The 13,959-nt window shown below is 40.4% G+C and overlaps 1 protein-coding gene and 2 non-coding genes across 3 annotated transcripts in view; 1 reads left to right on the top strand and 2 right to left on the bottom strand.

Annotated features, from left to right (window-relative positions):
- LOC133026865 (partitioning defective 3 homolog) overlaps window positions 1-13,959 on the top strand; it is a 345,261-nt gene that overhangs the window by 26,973 nt on the left and 304,329 nt on the right. The window contains exon 2 of the mRNA XM_061093848.1: window positions 11,070-11,171. Within this exon, the coding sequence (XP_060949831.1) occupies window positions 11,070-11,171 (102 nt within the window). The remainder of the gene's footprint in view (window positions 1-11,069; window positions 11,172-13,959) is intronic.
- On the bottom strand, window positions 7,118-7,189 carry trnaw-cca (transfer RNA tryptophan (anticodon CCA)). The gene has a single exon. It is a non-coding gene; the product is annotated as a tRNA-Trp (tRNA).
- On the bottom strand, window positions 12,359-12,430 carry trnaw-cca (transfer RNA tryptophan (anticodon CCA)). The gene has a single exon. It is a non-coding gene; the product is annotated as a tRNA-Trp (tRNA).

Genomic DNA, 13,959 nt, shown 5'->3' on the forward strand with positions numbered 1-13,959 from the left:
ATTTATCTTTTAAGATGTGAACAGTGGGTGGACTCCAGGTTGGCTGTGATGGATCAACTTTCCAAGGCCCACCAGCTGATTATTATCACAATTTGAGTCTTTGGCGTGGTAATATTATATTTCTGTAGCTGTATTGCATTAGTGACATGTTTGACACATGTTGAGTGAACATGTGAGATTATTTTGTAGTTGAAAGGAGTGCGCTGTACCAGCTGTGTGTGAATGTGGTCACTCTTTAGTGGGCACATGAGTTCGTTTTGTGCCCTGCAGTTGCAGCACAGACGTGGTGAACACCCTGCACTGTCTCAACTTGTGGGTCGGCCCAAGAAGACGCCACTCCCTTCTGCTGGTCTTTACACTGCTGGGATCTTAATGACTGCTGTACATATGCTGTTCTTTAACACACACACACTCATGGAAACTCTTTCCCCCAGTGTGTGAGAGGGTTTCATGGTCACATTCTGCTGCTTCTCCACAAACCATGACCAACACACTCCTCACTACAAACAGGTTTTGTGCGTCAGGGTTTCTGGACTCAACAGGTTCTGTTGGATCATATTACATGGTCACAAAACTATATTTAACTAGTATTTAGAAATGAGTAGATTTTGGGGGGTTTGGGGTGAATACCTGAGTACACACTGGTGGTGTAATACTTCAAATCCACTGATCACTTCACACCCTGATATTTGAGCAACAGGATGGTTCATATCTTGGTTTTATTCCTCCCGGCATATGATGTGGTGAAACTTAACAACTTCAGGTATCTGTGTTAGCACCAAACGGGCTGCTTTTTCAAGTTTTGTGGGTTTAGCGGGATATGTCATTCATCTGATACCTCTTGTGCTGTTATCCTTTATTAGCTTAATGAATGTTAAGTGCAGGCATGATCACTTAAACGTGATTGGACCTAAATAGTCCCATGCCACAAGAAGTCAGGTGACAATGAAATAAAAAAAAACATAGAACAGAATAATCTTTTTGTGATTTACACGTCTTGTAGTGTTTATAGTACAGTGAGTTAGAGCATCACGGTTCTGTTCTATTCTATCTTGATTGTGATTGAAGATTGTGGATATTTTTATCATGGTGTTGGTTTCAGAAGCGTTACAGCGCTGTACGGACTGTTTAACCAGTGTAATCAGATTTATTGTTCCCTGGCAAAATGCAGATCACATCAGTCAGAACATGGCCCACTCCTCTCATATAGTATTTCACATTCTTACCATATCACCCATCCTGATGGCTCACAATCCCTCAAAAACAATGACAGAGGTGTGTGTCATCTGCGCTTTTCCTGACTGACTGAAGTCTATTCCTGGTGCCAGAGATACCGTACGATTGTAGTTTGACTATTTGTCAGCATGAACAGGACTATGAACAGGACACAATATACATAGCAAATAATGATGTTCATACCACATTTAGATCCCGGGATGCTCCTTCGCATACAAACACAAATCCACATCTGCACTCTGTAAGAGCTGTGACGTGACATCTCCGCTGTGTCTGTTCGTGGTCATTCGCCCTGTGCTCTCTGCTTCTCTTGGCTCATTTAGAGGTCCCATCTGGCAAGCATAACCTCTGTGCTGATGTAATAATAAACAAAAGTGTGCCGAAATTGTGCTGACTGCTGCTTCTATAAGTAGACAAAGAGTCTTGCAGTGCTCAAACTGTTAAACTGAAGCAGCAGGCCCTAACATGCAGGGACTAAACTGACTTTCAATGTCATTTGCAGTATTTCATAGCCAATGTTGGACAGTGTTCAAGTAGCAACTGGCAGGCGAAGCAGGATTTTCTTTGCTTCAGTAGTTTAAAATTACATTTATTCTGTTGTTCAGTAGAATGTGGATACCCGATCTGGACGGGTCCGACTGGTTCAGACAAACATTTTGAAATGAAATTCAGGCTCTGGTCGGGTTCGGACATAAAAAACAGAATGCCTGTCGGGTTCAGAGACAAAAATTGTGGCCCGAGCTGCACACTAGCATGTCTGCACTTCTCAATGTCTTCCCTAAATTAACCTTAACACTTCCCTGCATGAAAGCCTGCAAAAAAACGATACACAGACCATGAAGGTCACTTGTTCTTTACGTCATGATAATTTATAGCCCTCTTATGCTGATATTTCACATCTGCACCATATCTGACTGTTCCTCCTCCCAGTCTCAGGCTGAGCAGATGGCCTGGATGGGACGTCCCCCTCAGGGTCTGAGACTAAAATGCTCTTTCAGTAACACGACACCTTCACCCTCTGTCAGTTGATTTCTAAAGATAAGTGTTTGAAGCTGACAGATATACTCTTTAAGGAAACTGTCTTCTTGCTTTCTCCTATACAGAGGAGGTCAAAGGTCAGGGTCAATGAGAGAACAGCGTCCTGTTAACACAAGAGATCTGTGTCTTTCAGAGGATGCTTCCGTTTAGCATCTCAGAAAGAATAGTTGCACCTATTCATTCAGATTTATTAATTTGTTGGCGTAAATAAGCCATTTATCCATTTCCATATTACAGAACAATTCATAGACTTTCTTCAAGTCTGGGATAAAGCATGTTATATCTCACTTAACTTCATGGAAATTGATGTGTTTAGATGTTTTTTTTCATGAGTGCATGCCATTTGACAAATCATGCATGTTCCTTTGCACGTCCCATATTCCAAAAAGTTACAGATCCAAGACAGTAAATGTGAAACAGAATGAAACACTGAATGAACCCAAATCTGAAAACAATAGCACACAGGTACAAGTCAAATAACTTGAAGAGTCCATAATCAGAACTCTTTATCCAAGAGTTTAAAGTCCAGAGTCATGGCAGTATTGTTATGTTATCCTTCTTAATATCTCACACATCTTGTCCAAAGTTTTACCCTTTATTTGGCCTAATGATGAATCATTATGAAATCTGCTCAATGAGTTCCTCTTGTGATAATGTCTGTTTAATTTGTTGGTGAAACCTTCATCACAGCAGTGGTTCAAGCTCAGGCTGAGCTGTGAGGCAGCATTTCTGGCCTGTGAGGACACACACACACACACACAGACACACACACACACACACACACACACACACACACACACACACACACACACACACACACACACACACACACACACACACACACACACACACACACACACACACACACACACACACACACACACACTCACACACATGCACACATACACACACATACTGCGGCCTGCTTTCTTTTTTATCCAGACCAGATGCTCAGCTTTCCACATTATACTTATCATAAGGGGTGATATGTGGAGTTGTAGTCTTGGAGAAACACGGTTTAATGACTTTAAATCCCATACTCAAGCAGATCACACAGCGGGGAGAAGACTTCAGAGGTTTATCCAAGCATAAAACTGGGGCTGAATCTCAAAGCTTGGAAAATCAGGTGTCACTTTTGTAAACATGGCCCGTGGCTTTGACAGGATGTTCTCTGTGGCAGCTTTAGGCTCCAGAGACTTGGCATCTTGTCGTCTCTGCTCTGTCTCAGTGTGTGTAGGTGTGGCAGATATTTGGAGGGTCTCGAGGTCAAGACGCTGCTGCATTGGCTCTGTGTTTGACAGGCTGGCCTGAATTACCAGCTCAAACCCTCACTAACCTCTCTGGTACCAGTACTGCCACTGTGCTGTAGTGCACAGGGCGGGAAGAAGTAAACTGTTGGCCAAAAGAAATATCGTTTTATCCTTTCATATGTGCCTGCACTGCAAACATATACATTTTACAGAGCCATTAATCTAGTAGTTGCCTTATGTTTCCTATTACAAATTAAGGTTGTCACGAGTTATGTGGGACCTTTAGCTTTTTTCCATTTGGTTCTTGGGGTACATGAGATTATCTTGGTTCTAAAAATAGTACGACTGTATTGAAAACATAGTAATAACTGTCTTTTAACAAGTTTGGGTCATCCTTTAATGGAGTGAGGTATTGTGGAGACACTAATTATGCTCATCCAACTCTAAATATGTATTGAATTTCTCAGTTGTGTCACAATATCACTGTAAATCCAGTTTAATTTATTTAATTAGTTCTTAAGTGACTTAATTTACACAAATAATATCAGCACGACATTCATTCAGCTCATTATTTAAATTTAGAAGACCTCATATTAGAACAATGATTATAAAATCTGAAAGTTAAAACTTGACATTGTTGAATTAACTTGAAAGGAATTTATCTTGCATATTTACCTTAAATGAAGGAGAAAAATTATCTCAGCTTTGTACCAGTATGATGTTTTACTTTGAAGTATATTAATATACAATATGATGATTTGGCTTAAGATGAGTTGTGATTAGAATGTTAGTTTTAGTCAGGTAATGATGCAAGTAAATGATTTGTACATGATATTATATTGTTTCTCCTAACTTGTCTCTTTCTGACTTTCTCAGGAAAATCTATTAACCAAGTTACAGTACGACATAAAGGTCATTAAGACTTTTGAGTCTCCAGTATAAGTTCTTTGTGTCACGCTTAGTACTGTGCTCCTGTGTTTGTGCATCGGGGTGCTGTTACTCTATGTGTGAAGCAAGGTGTCCTGTCTCTCTCAGTGTTGAACTGTGGTTGTTTTGGTGTGCAGGGCATCAGTAGTGCACGTACACACAGTCAGACTTTACTTTATGCACATTACGGGGCTGTGATGTTCTACTAGGAAACAATAGGAATGCCCAGAAGGGACATTCAGTCTATTTTACTGGGATTAAACAAACCCAGGGCACTAAACTAAACTGGAAAATCATCTACTGTTGAGACAAGATGTATAATGTCAGCCAGCAAACTTGTCTGGTTTGCAGAGTGTTGGTGTGTAGGATCAAAATCCTAACCAGAGAACAAAAAGGTGGATAATCCAGCACAGTGTCCATCGCGTGATGCTCTATAACCAACGTTTTAACAGGGTGCGGCTTTTTATAAACAACCAGTAATTAGTACTCTATGAATTAAAATTGTCAGTATATGGAAATTCTGACAAGGGCTGTATGACTACTAGTGATACCTTAATTCCTCAATTTGTATTTTTACAGTCAATAATCTTTATTTAAGGCTTTCATCTGATTTTCATTGAAGCAAATTCTCCATCCTGCTGTTGCTCCTGTCATAGTCAAAGTCAACTTTATTGTCAATTCTGCTGTATGTACAGGACAAAGAATATATTTAAATGCTGTTTTTCCCTTATCCCTGGTGTCAACATAAATATTGCATAACATATCAACATATCATGTACATATTTAGGACTCAATTTAAATGTAGGTACACAACACATAGTTAGAAGGGACAGAGTAGATAGGATATGAGTTGTGCAGACCGGAAAAGTGCAAAAATAGATTGAGGTGTGTGTTTATGTGAGTATGCAGTACATTTGCGTAAGTAGCCTACACACTCCCACGCTCAGCCCTGATTAGGTAGATTGATAATATATCAGTGATGTTAACTATTTTGTCTGAATAAGAAAACAACTTTATCCTGTAATGACTTTGCTGATTTAATGTGTATGGACTAATGAACAACAAATTACATGCAAAGTCTTTTTAAATGAAGAAGGTTTTTTGTGTTAGTGCTTAATTAAATGTAAGCTGCACTACGTGTGACCTCACAGTGGTAGAAGCAGTAGCCTGCTACTGACCTATATCTTCTATTGTGTATTTGTTTGATTTTTCTCCTGATAGCACATAGGCAAAGATAAGGAGCCAGGGACTGTGTGTGTGTGTGCGTGCGCACGTGCATGTGAGGCAGGTGTGACACTTTTGTTTCTGACTCACAGAATAAAAAATACACTCCACAAATCACAGTCATTATTGTGCTGCCGAGTGAAAACTAAAAGTGGGAGGTTGAGAGGTTGAACCACTGGGTTGAGCTGATGATTCATAGTGAGGTCTGTGCTCCTAAAGGTCAGAGGTCACAAACTAATGGTGATGTCTAAGCTCTCTGCTCAGGCGGTGAAAGTCTGGAGATTTGAGAGTCCTCTCTTAGGGACCTTTTTGGAGTTTGGATCATCTCATCACTTGAAGGATATAGACAACCCAACACAAGCCAACATAAACCCTTACATCCATCTCTCCTTATCCAAAACACATCTCTCTAATAGTAACCATAAGTTCAGAAAATGTGATGACTGCTCCCTCAGAAATCATCACAACACAAGTCAACAAGTTGCCATCATGCCACAGTTCCTCTGTGAATGTCCTCACAAAATGATGAATGTGCTCTTGGTCGCACTCCTGACCTGATGAACCCTCTTTGGTTCAGATACTGCAGGTTCTTCCACTGTGGAAACTGCTGTTCAGTGTCTGGTTCACAGCCATAGATGCACCTCTTACCAGTGATGATCCTGGATGTGAGTCTGACTCAGATTTAGATGTTTGTACTCAGCTCCAATTTGGTGAAATTTTAAATGTGCACATGCAAGTGATCACAAAATGTGTGTAGCACAGGTCATAATGTTCCTGATCCTCCATACTGCACTCCTGCTCACAACGTAAAACAGAATACTGATTCATGGTTGTTGTTGCTCACATCTGCTGCATGCAGATAAACCCTGCTGCATTCTGTTTGTAAGCAAAATAAACCTTTTGATCGCACCATGTTGATCTGAATGTATCTTAATATATAGAAAACCCACAATTTCTACATTCATGCATTTCCTCCTTTAACTGCACATATTAAATCACACTTCAATGGTGCCTTTAACACAGTGATTAGAGAATGATTCATCTGACTCTTCATTTGTCATCTGCTTGCATATTTATCGCATTTATCACTTATTCAGTTTACACAACAGTGCTTATTTATACCATTTTATGAAGATAAGAGACAAGGTCACATTTGATCTGTGCTATAAAACTGCTGCTGCTTATGCTCTAATTTGTAAAACTCTATTATCGTTTTAGAATCATCTCCAAATGCTTGACATTCCCCAAGGCTTATTCATGGGAAACATGTCTGGGTGTTGTCTTTACTAAGACCCACATATGTGACTGTCATTTGTCTTTTTCCTTCATTTAATTGTGTGTCATACAAAGGTAATCCACTGTCTAAGCCTGTTTATATGACTAGCTTGGACTGAGTAAAAGTATGTGGCTGCAGTGGGGTTCCCCTGAATATTAAAAAGCATCGATCCCGACGTGATTTGAACACGCAACCTTCTGATCTGGAGTCAGACGCGCTACCGTTGCGCCACGAGATCCTGACAGCTGGGGACTCCATCGAGCCACTCAGATTACCCCTGTGGGAATAGCAGCACTTGCAGGGGATAACGCAGCGATCGCAAGACACACACACAGGCACATGTACTCTCTCTCTCACCAACACTCTCTTTTTATCACCCTCCTCCCACTCCCAGTTTCCTCCGGGGCACCAGTCTTTGTGTGGTCTTTGACAGAAACAGGCAACCCACTCTGGTACAAAGACTCTGGTAACGGGGTGAGGAGAGCTATTGTCTGGGCTTATGTCGCAAATGTGTGTGTGTGTGTGTGTTAGTGTGTGTGTGTGTTTGTTATTATGTGTGAATGGCTCAGAGAACAACTCCCTGTCTGTTCTCTCTCACCTTCTACACTGGATCAGATAAATGGATACCTGATCAGACGGGTGCTGGTATGTCACTCACTCAGTTTTTGAATGCATGAGTAAAGCTCACATGTGACTAAACAGGTCACTGGGGCAGCAGCTATAAGACCAGGGGACTATACTCACCGGCACACGATGCATGTTTACTGATATTTACTGTGCTGAACACAAAAGTTATTTATTTAAAACCTGCAGATCTGTTAGTGTCAACATGGCAAGGATTATTCTGTAACTGCATGTTAATCCACCCGGCTACTTTATCCATATTCTTTATAAATAATTGAAATGCTCTTCTGTTTCACATGTTATTTACATACTCTACTCCCCCTTGAGGGTTTCCCGCACCCTATGCAAAATACTCTTCACTTTTCACTCATTAAAGTGAAACCCAGCACGCTCCTGTGCTGTTGCATTTGGCAATGCTTGTTCAAGCTACGTCCATTTGCACTTTATATTGAAATGTATCTGCTCTTGACTCGAGTGACATTAATAGAAAAAAACTTTAAGTTATGTAACGACATTATTGTAATAAGATCTTAATGAGATTGAAGTGGTAACAAAGTTCTCAAGTACTCACAGTATTTTGCTGCACCTGTCAAGTATCATGTTTATGATTTATAGTCGTAGCTGGCAGCCCAAGGTTTTATCGTGACATGGAAATCCCACTGACTGTCAGACTATGCGCATTGCAATCCTAGGTCCATGATGATATGCTGAAGCGCTGTGCAAGGCGTCATTTAGAGATGTGCGTTGTGAAGAGCCTCCCAAAAACTTTGTACCTGACATGGGAATTCAACTTTAAATTCATCATTGGGGTGAAAAGTTACACGTCACAAACACATGTAACTTTAGATTGGTGAGAATCATCTATCAACTCAGGTTGGACTCGTTTCTACAGGTTCTTCTTCCTGTGTGGAAGATGACTTGCAGATTTCCCCAGACATTCTTGGCTCAAATACTGTATCAAAGCTGTGTTGGTGGTTTTTGTCCCCTTCTCCATGAAATAATACAGTGGAGACTCACTGGTACTGCTGCTTCTTTTTGTCTGTTTTGTTTGTATCCGTAATCTTCCAGTGCCCAAAAACAGCTTCAAGGGAAAGTTTGGTCTTTTCAGACTAGTCTATGTGTCCGACTTTTTGTGCTTGAACAGACATGTAGACATGCTGCATGGACGTGATTTCAGATTTTGTGAAAGTTCTTGTAACCGTGTATGAGAAAATAAAAAACTGTAGTTCTTGAGAAATGCAGTTACAGAGTCAATGAAAAGTCAGAGATGATAAATGTGGGAGATTCTTGTGTAACATGTTGAATTAAGTGGAAGGAATGATTCTAAGAAAGTGAGCCGAGGCCGACTGCTGAGTGTGTTGACACTATATCATCTGCTGTCCTCCCTTTCCACTCGTACTGTACTGTATAGCACAGTAATGTAAACGTCTCTGTCACAATTCACTCTTTGTTGGGAGGTTCTGCTTCCCCTGTTTCTCTGTAGTCCTTTTTCTACTGGTATGTGTTCAACATTTCATTAAGCCCATACAGTATGAGCCTAATATGATGGATGAACAGTGAACACTTTTGGTTGCTCTCAAGACACTGCCAAACTCGGGGTGTTTCCAAGCCTCTACCAGATATTAATCATGTATGATCTTCCAAGATCTATGTGACAATAATAACATAGTTCAAGAGAATCGCTGTAGAAAGCTAAGCTACACTTATACTGATTTTTTGAGTTTTATATCGTACAGGGCTTTAGAGTTGCAGACAAAGATGAATGATATTAAGAAGGAGGCAAAACAAAGTATTTGACCATGGGGATTTTTGTGAGCTGACGAGCTAACATGACCGGCTGTATCTTCCTTGGAAGTCTTACTTATCTACCAGAAGAAAAAACATTTGTTGTGTGTGTGCACATTAGTTATATAAGTATTTACACCAAAGTATTAAGAAATTATCCCCCAAAACACAAACTCCATCCCTCTTCCAGTCAGTGAGGAATTCTCTGCCAATACTCCCATAATGATGAGTCTTTAAACTGGGAATTGTGCAGTGCTGCTTTTGGTCTTTGGGAGACATTGACGTAAGCCCTCTACATCATTTTGATTTAAGTCTAATCTAAACAGTATTTGTCAAAATCAAATACTTTCCTTCCATCGCAAGGGTGAATCTGGGATTATGTTTTGCGTCTGAGCTTCTCTCAGAATCATGTTTTGTTTCTTTTAATCCATCTGAGGAACAAGTCTGGTTGGCGATGCCAAACAGACATGGAGCGAGTTAGCATTTTAAAATTTAAATGTTCCCCCCCGTTTGATACACAGGGTCAGTTTGTGGTTTGTAATGATTGCCAGAGATGGTGCAATTATGCTGTGTCTTCTTCTGGGGTTTAAGCGTGTTTTGTAGTGATGTTATAGTGTAGATGCAGCATTTTCCCCTCAGGTTGGAATGTTTTAAGCTTTGCTTCTGAGTCAAAAAGCTGTACAACTCTCTTTATCGTTCTATCATGACCCAAATGTTGCATTGCTCATTGCTTAGATATACAACTGCTAATATCACAGTTTCTCTCCGTCTTCTTGTCTTGTCTTTTGAGAACGCTCCCTGATAAACTTGCCATCTTTTCCCTCTGACTAACCTCAGAAGGAAGGAAAATACCACACAGTCATTCCCCTCATTAGTTGGACCATTTTGCCTGGTGAACCACAATGGAGCTCAGTACAACAGAGCCGTGCATGAAGGCATTTGACCACAGACCCGAAGACAGCTCAGTTTGGAGGCAAAGAAATGTAGGCAGTGAAATGGAGTGAGAACAAAATATAAACAAAAGAGTGAGGAGATTCTTCCATACATGGCGAATGAGGAAGGACAGTCACTGAGCTGATTGGTTGCTCTTTACCCTGCTGTCTGACTGGGCCATCATGCCTCAGTACTAAAGCCCATGGAAGAGGACAAATGAAGGCAATGATACTTTTTATTGGTTTATATCCAACATCCATGGAATATTTGACTGTTGAAACAGGAATTTACTAAATGTCCTATAGTTGCTTTGAACATCTGATAATTTCCCTCTCAAAATATATTTCCAGACAAAGACTTCTTAATTTTAAAATCGATTATAATTTGGCAAGAATCGTATTTTACCAGGGAAACAAATACAGGGACATTTGACATTATTGGACACATCTCTTCCTCTCCTTTTCCATCATGGACAAAGGTTCGAGCCATATGCTCATTTTGCCGGCCATCCAGCAGGGGATTAAAATATTTCATAACTGCCATCATGATGTAAATCCAGAGCCATGTCAGAGGCTCTGTGTGCCAGCTGACTGGATCATTACATGGAGCACATTGTGATGAGATCAGCTGATTCTTAAGGAGACACAAGCTGCTCATTCCTTTGGCCTGGCAACGCTTACATGTTTGCTTATATAAGGCTGCAAGTCCATATGGCGCAAATATACATGATCTGATGACTGGTGTATTAACCTCTCTCTGTTTTTTTCTTCTTCCAGGACGTCAGCTACTGGGTGCAGGTCCACAGGTTGGAACATGGAGATGGGGGCATTTTGGACCTGGATGATATGTTGTGTGATGTAGTGGACGACAAAGACAGGGTGAGTCAAAGTCTGTGTGTGTGTTTGTAAAATGAAGAGAAGTGGTGTATATATTGCATATTGTATGTATTTGTTTGTTCTCCAGTCTCTTTCCATTCAGCTTTTCTTTTGTGCAAAAACACCTTTGATGGTATCTGATACAGCCCGATTGACCTATCAGTTTGTCATAATATCAGCTGATAGAAGCCTTTCACAGACATATCGGTATTGGCGTTCATTTTAGCAATTCAAATTCTATATATTTGGTTGTATTTCTGTTTTCTTTTTCATTTAAAGTTCATGGTTGAACTGTAAAATATCAAGCCTCAGTTACATTTCTTTGTCACAAGGGATTGATAACATTTTAGGAATAATTGCCAACTTTTTTCATATGTGTGTATACACTCCCTAATATGTGTACCGGTCGGGCTCTAGTATTCGACCTCTGAATCTTTGAGGTAAATCTCTGGCAGCACTACAGAGAGCTTCACTGCATGAGCTCATGATTACACCTGCCTGCTTTTACGGTCTCGTGATTACTACAACATTACAAAACATTAAGCTGCTACTGCACACCACAATGTTCTCTGTTTAATCACTGCAACCTGTTGGCACCTCTCCACAGCTTTCATATTTGTGGTAGGTAGAGTGATACGGTGTTGTCTGCTGTGTTCACTGAAGTGTGTGCGTGTTTAAAAAGTTTGCGAGTATAAGAGTGTGTTGGCAAAATCTCTTCAGAAGCAGCGTGATGCCACACAGCCCACCCCCACCCGCTAGAGCAGCTGGAAATGATTACCCATAGTCCCACTGCATCCTTCCCATGGGAACAGTGTTGACTACACCTGAGTCACCCGCTCTGCAGCTTTAATGTTGGGCCATTTAATGAGCTGTACCCCCTCATTGTGTCTGTATAAGTAGGAAGTGGTTTAAATGATTATTTGGAACCATTTCAATGAAGTGAAATGTGGCTGACAGTGTGATGTTTGCTCCAATTTACTCCACAGTGAATGAACACATGGTTGCTAACTTGAAATTATTTTTAAAAATCCACAAATTTAAACGGAAAAAGTTGTACAAGCACAAAGACAATTGAGGTGACTTTTGCAGTGGTCATTTCTAGTGAGTGCTTCACATTCAACCGGCACCACAGGTTCAATGGATGTCATTTCATTAGGGTTGGGTTTTGTCCTCTCTACATGAAAAGATACTGACCCCGACGTGATTTGAACACACAACCTTCTGATCTGGAGTCAGACGCGCTACCGTTGCGCCACGAGGTCTCACACCTGCGCACATTCTCTCACCTTACCTGACATCACATTGGTTACAGAGCCAAACTATTCCTGTCTTTTCCCTCTGATTAAAACATAGAGTCAGATTTGCACAGTTTGGGCCTGTACAGCTGTAGTTTAGCAGCATACACTGTTGTCTTTGGAACTTACAGGCAAGCACCTCACCATTGTCTTGCTTTTTTGAAGTTACTTCCTTTGAAGTAGTGAGATAAGCAGGGAGCAAGGTAGATTTCATTGTTGCTCATTCCTGAAAGATCAGTCAAAATAACCAACGGCCAAGATAATATCACAATTGAGCTGATTAAACTGCCAGATCAAAACATTGCGTCAAGTCTGAGCACAGTTGTATATTGTAGGGAAAGAAATATAATGATCTGCAGGTTGACGTCATACGGCTTACAGAGCAAAACTATTCCAACTGTTCATCATCTTCCTGTCTTTCTGTGTAACAGATATCCACGTTAACAAAAATCCTCAAATGAACAGCACAAAGATGTCGATAGATTTGAACAGACAGCTTTTTTATTCCAATCTTTTGTGCACTGTAGTGAATCCTGATTTGACAGGTTTGACATGGATCATTTATCCACAGTGGTTTCATCACTTCACAGATAACTAAGCTTCATCATTTTGTATTCCTAACAGTGGTGATGAAACGTTCAGGTTTGAAATGAAAGTGCCATCTACTTTCCTATCTCCTGCTGTCTGACGTCTTAGGCGTGCTGCTGTGATCTTGTGAAATCTGAAAACATATCCTGTGTGTGTTTTCACACTGAACAGCGCAGCTCTGAGATTTGGAGCAGTTCACTGAGCTGTGTGTTGATTTGACCTGTTGGTCTGCATGGCTGAAAATTATAGATGCTCTCTGGCTTTGTATGCGTGCATGTGCATCCACACACCTTATGATGCCTGTATGGTAGGTGCCATGGTTACGCACCAGGTGGGATCAGTGGTGAGAGCAATTGTTTTGCACCTGCTGTCTGAAACACTTTCTCTCGTCTCATTTTAACAATTTTTTTCCTCATCTGCTCTCATCATCTTCTGTGATCGTTTTGAGTAAAGAAAGGAGGGAAGGAGGTAGGAAATGGGAAGGAAGGGATAGAAAGGAAGAAAGGAAGCAATAGAAATAAATAAATAGGAAGGAATGAACAAATAAAAAAGAAGGAAGGAAATAATCTAAATGAAAACCGCAATCTGACGCATACATGTAGGCCTTATATATTTTCTAATTTTCATTTTATCCTTCTGATGCTGTGAATACCTGCACCTCCTTGTGGTTGTCTGGCCTCATTACATTTCTTATCAGAGTATTTAATTCCATTCCTCTGATAACATTTAACATTCTTGTTAGACCAAATAAGAGGCCCAATAACAGTCAATTTTTCTTTTTTTTTCTTATAAATCCCATCAGTGTAGTTGTATATTAACTTTTAAAAGCTTATTCTACTGCTCTTTTTTTACCTTCTACATAACAAACCCTCAACAATACCAGTCAGTGTAAAAACAAACAGAAACCC

The sequence above is a fragment of the Limanda limanda genome, chromosome 20 (assembly GCF_963576545.1).
Source record: "Limanda limanda chromosome 20, fLimLim1.1, whole genome shotgun sequence".
NCBI classification, from domain to species: domain Eukaryota; kingdom Metazoa; phylum Chordata; class Actinopteri; order Pleuronectiformes; family Pleuronectidae; genus Limanda; species Limanda limanda.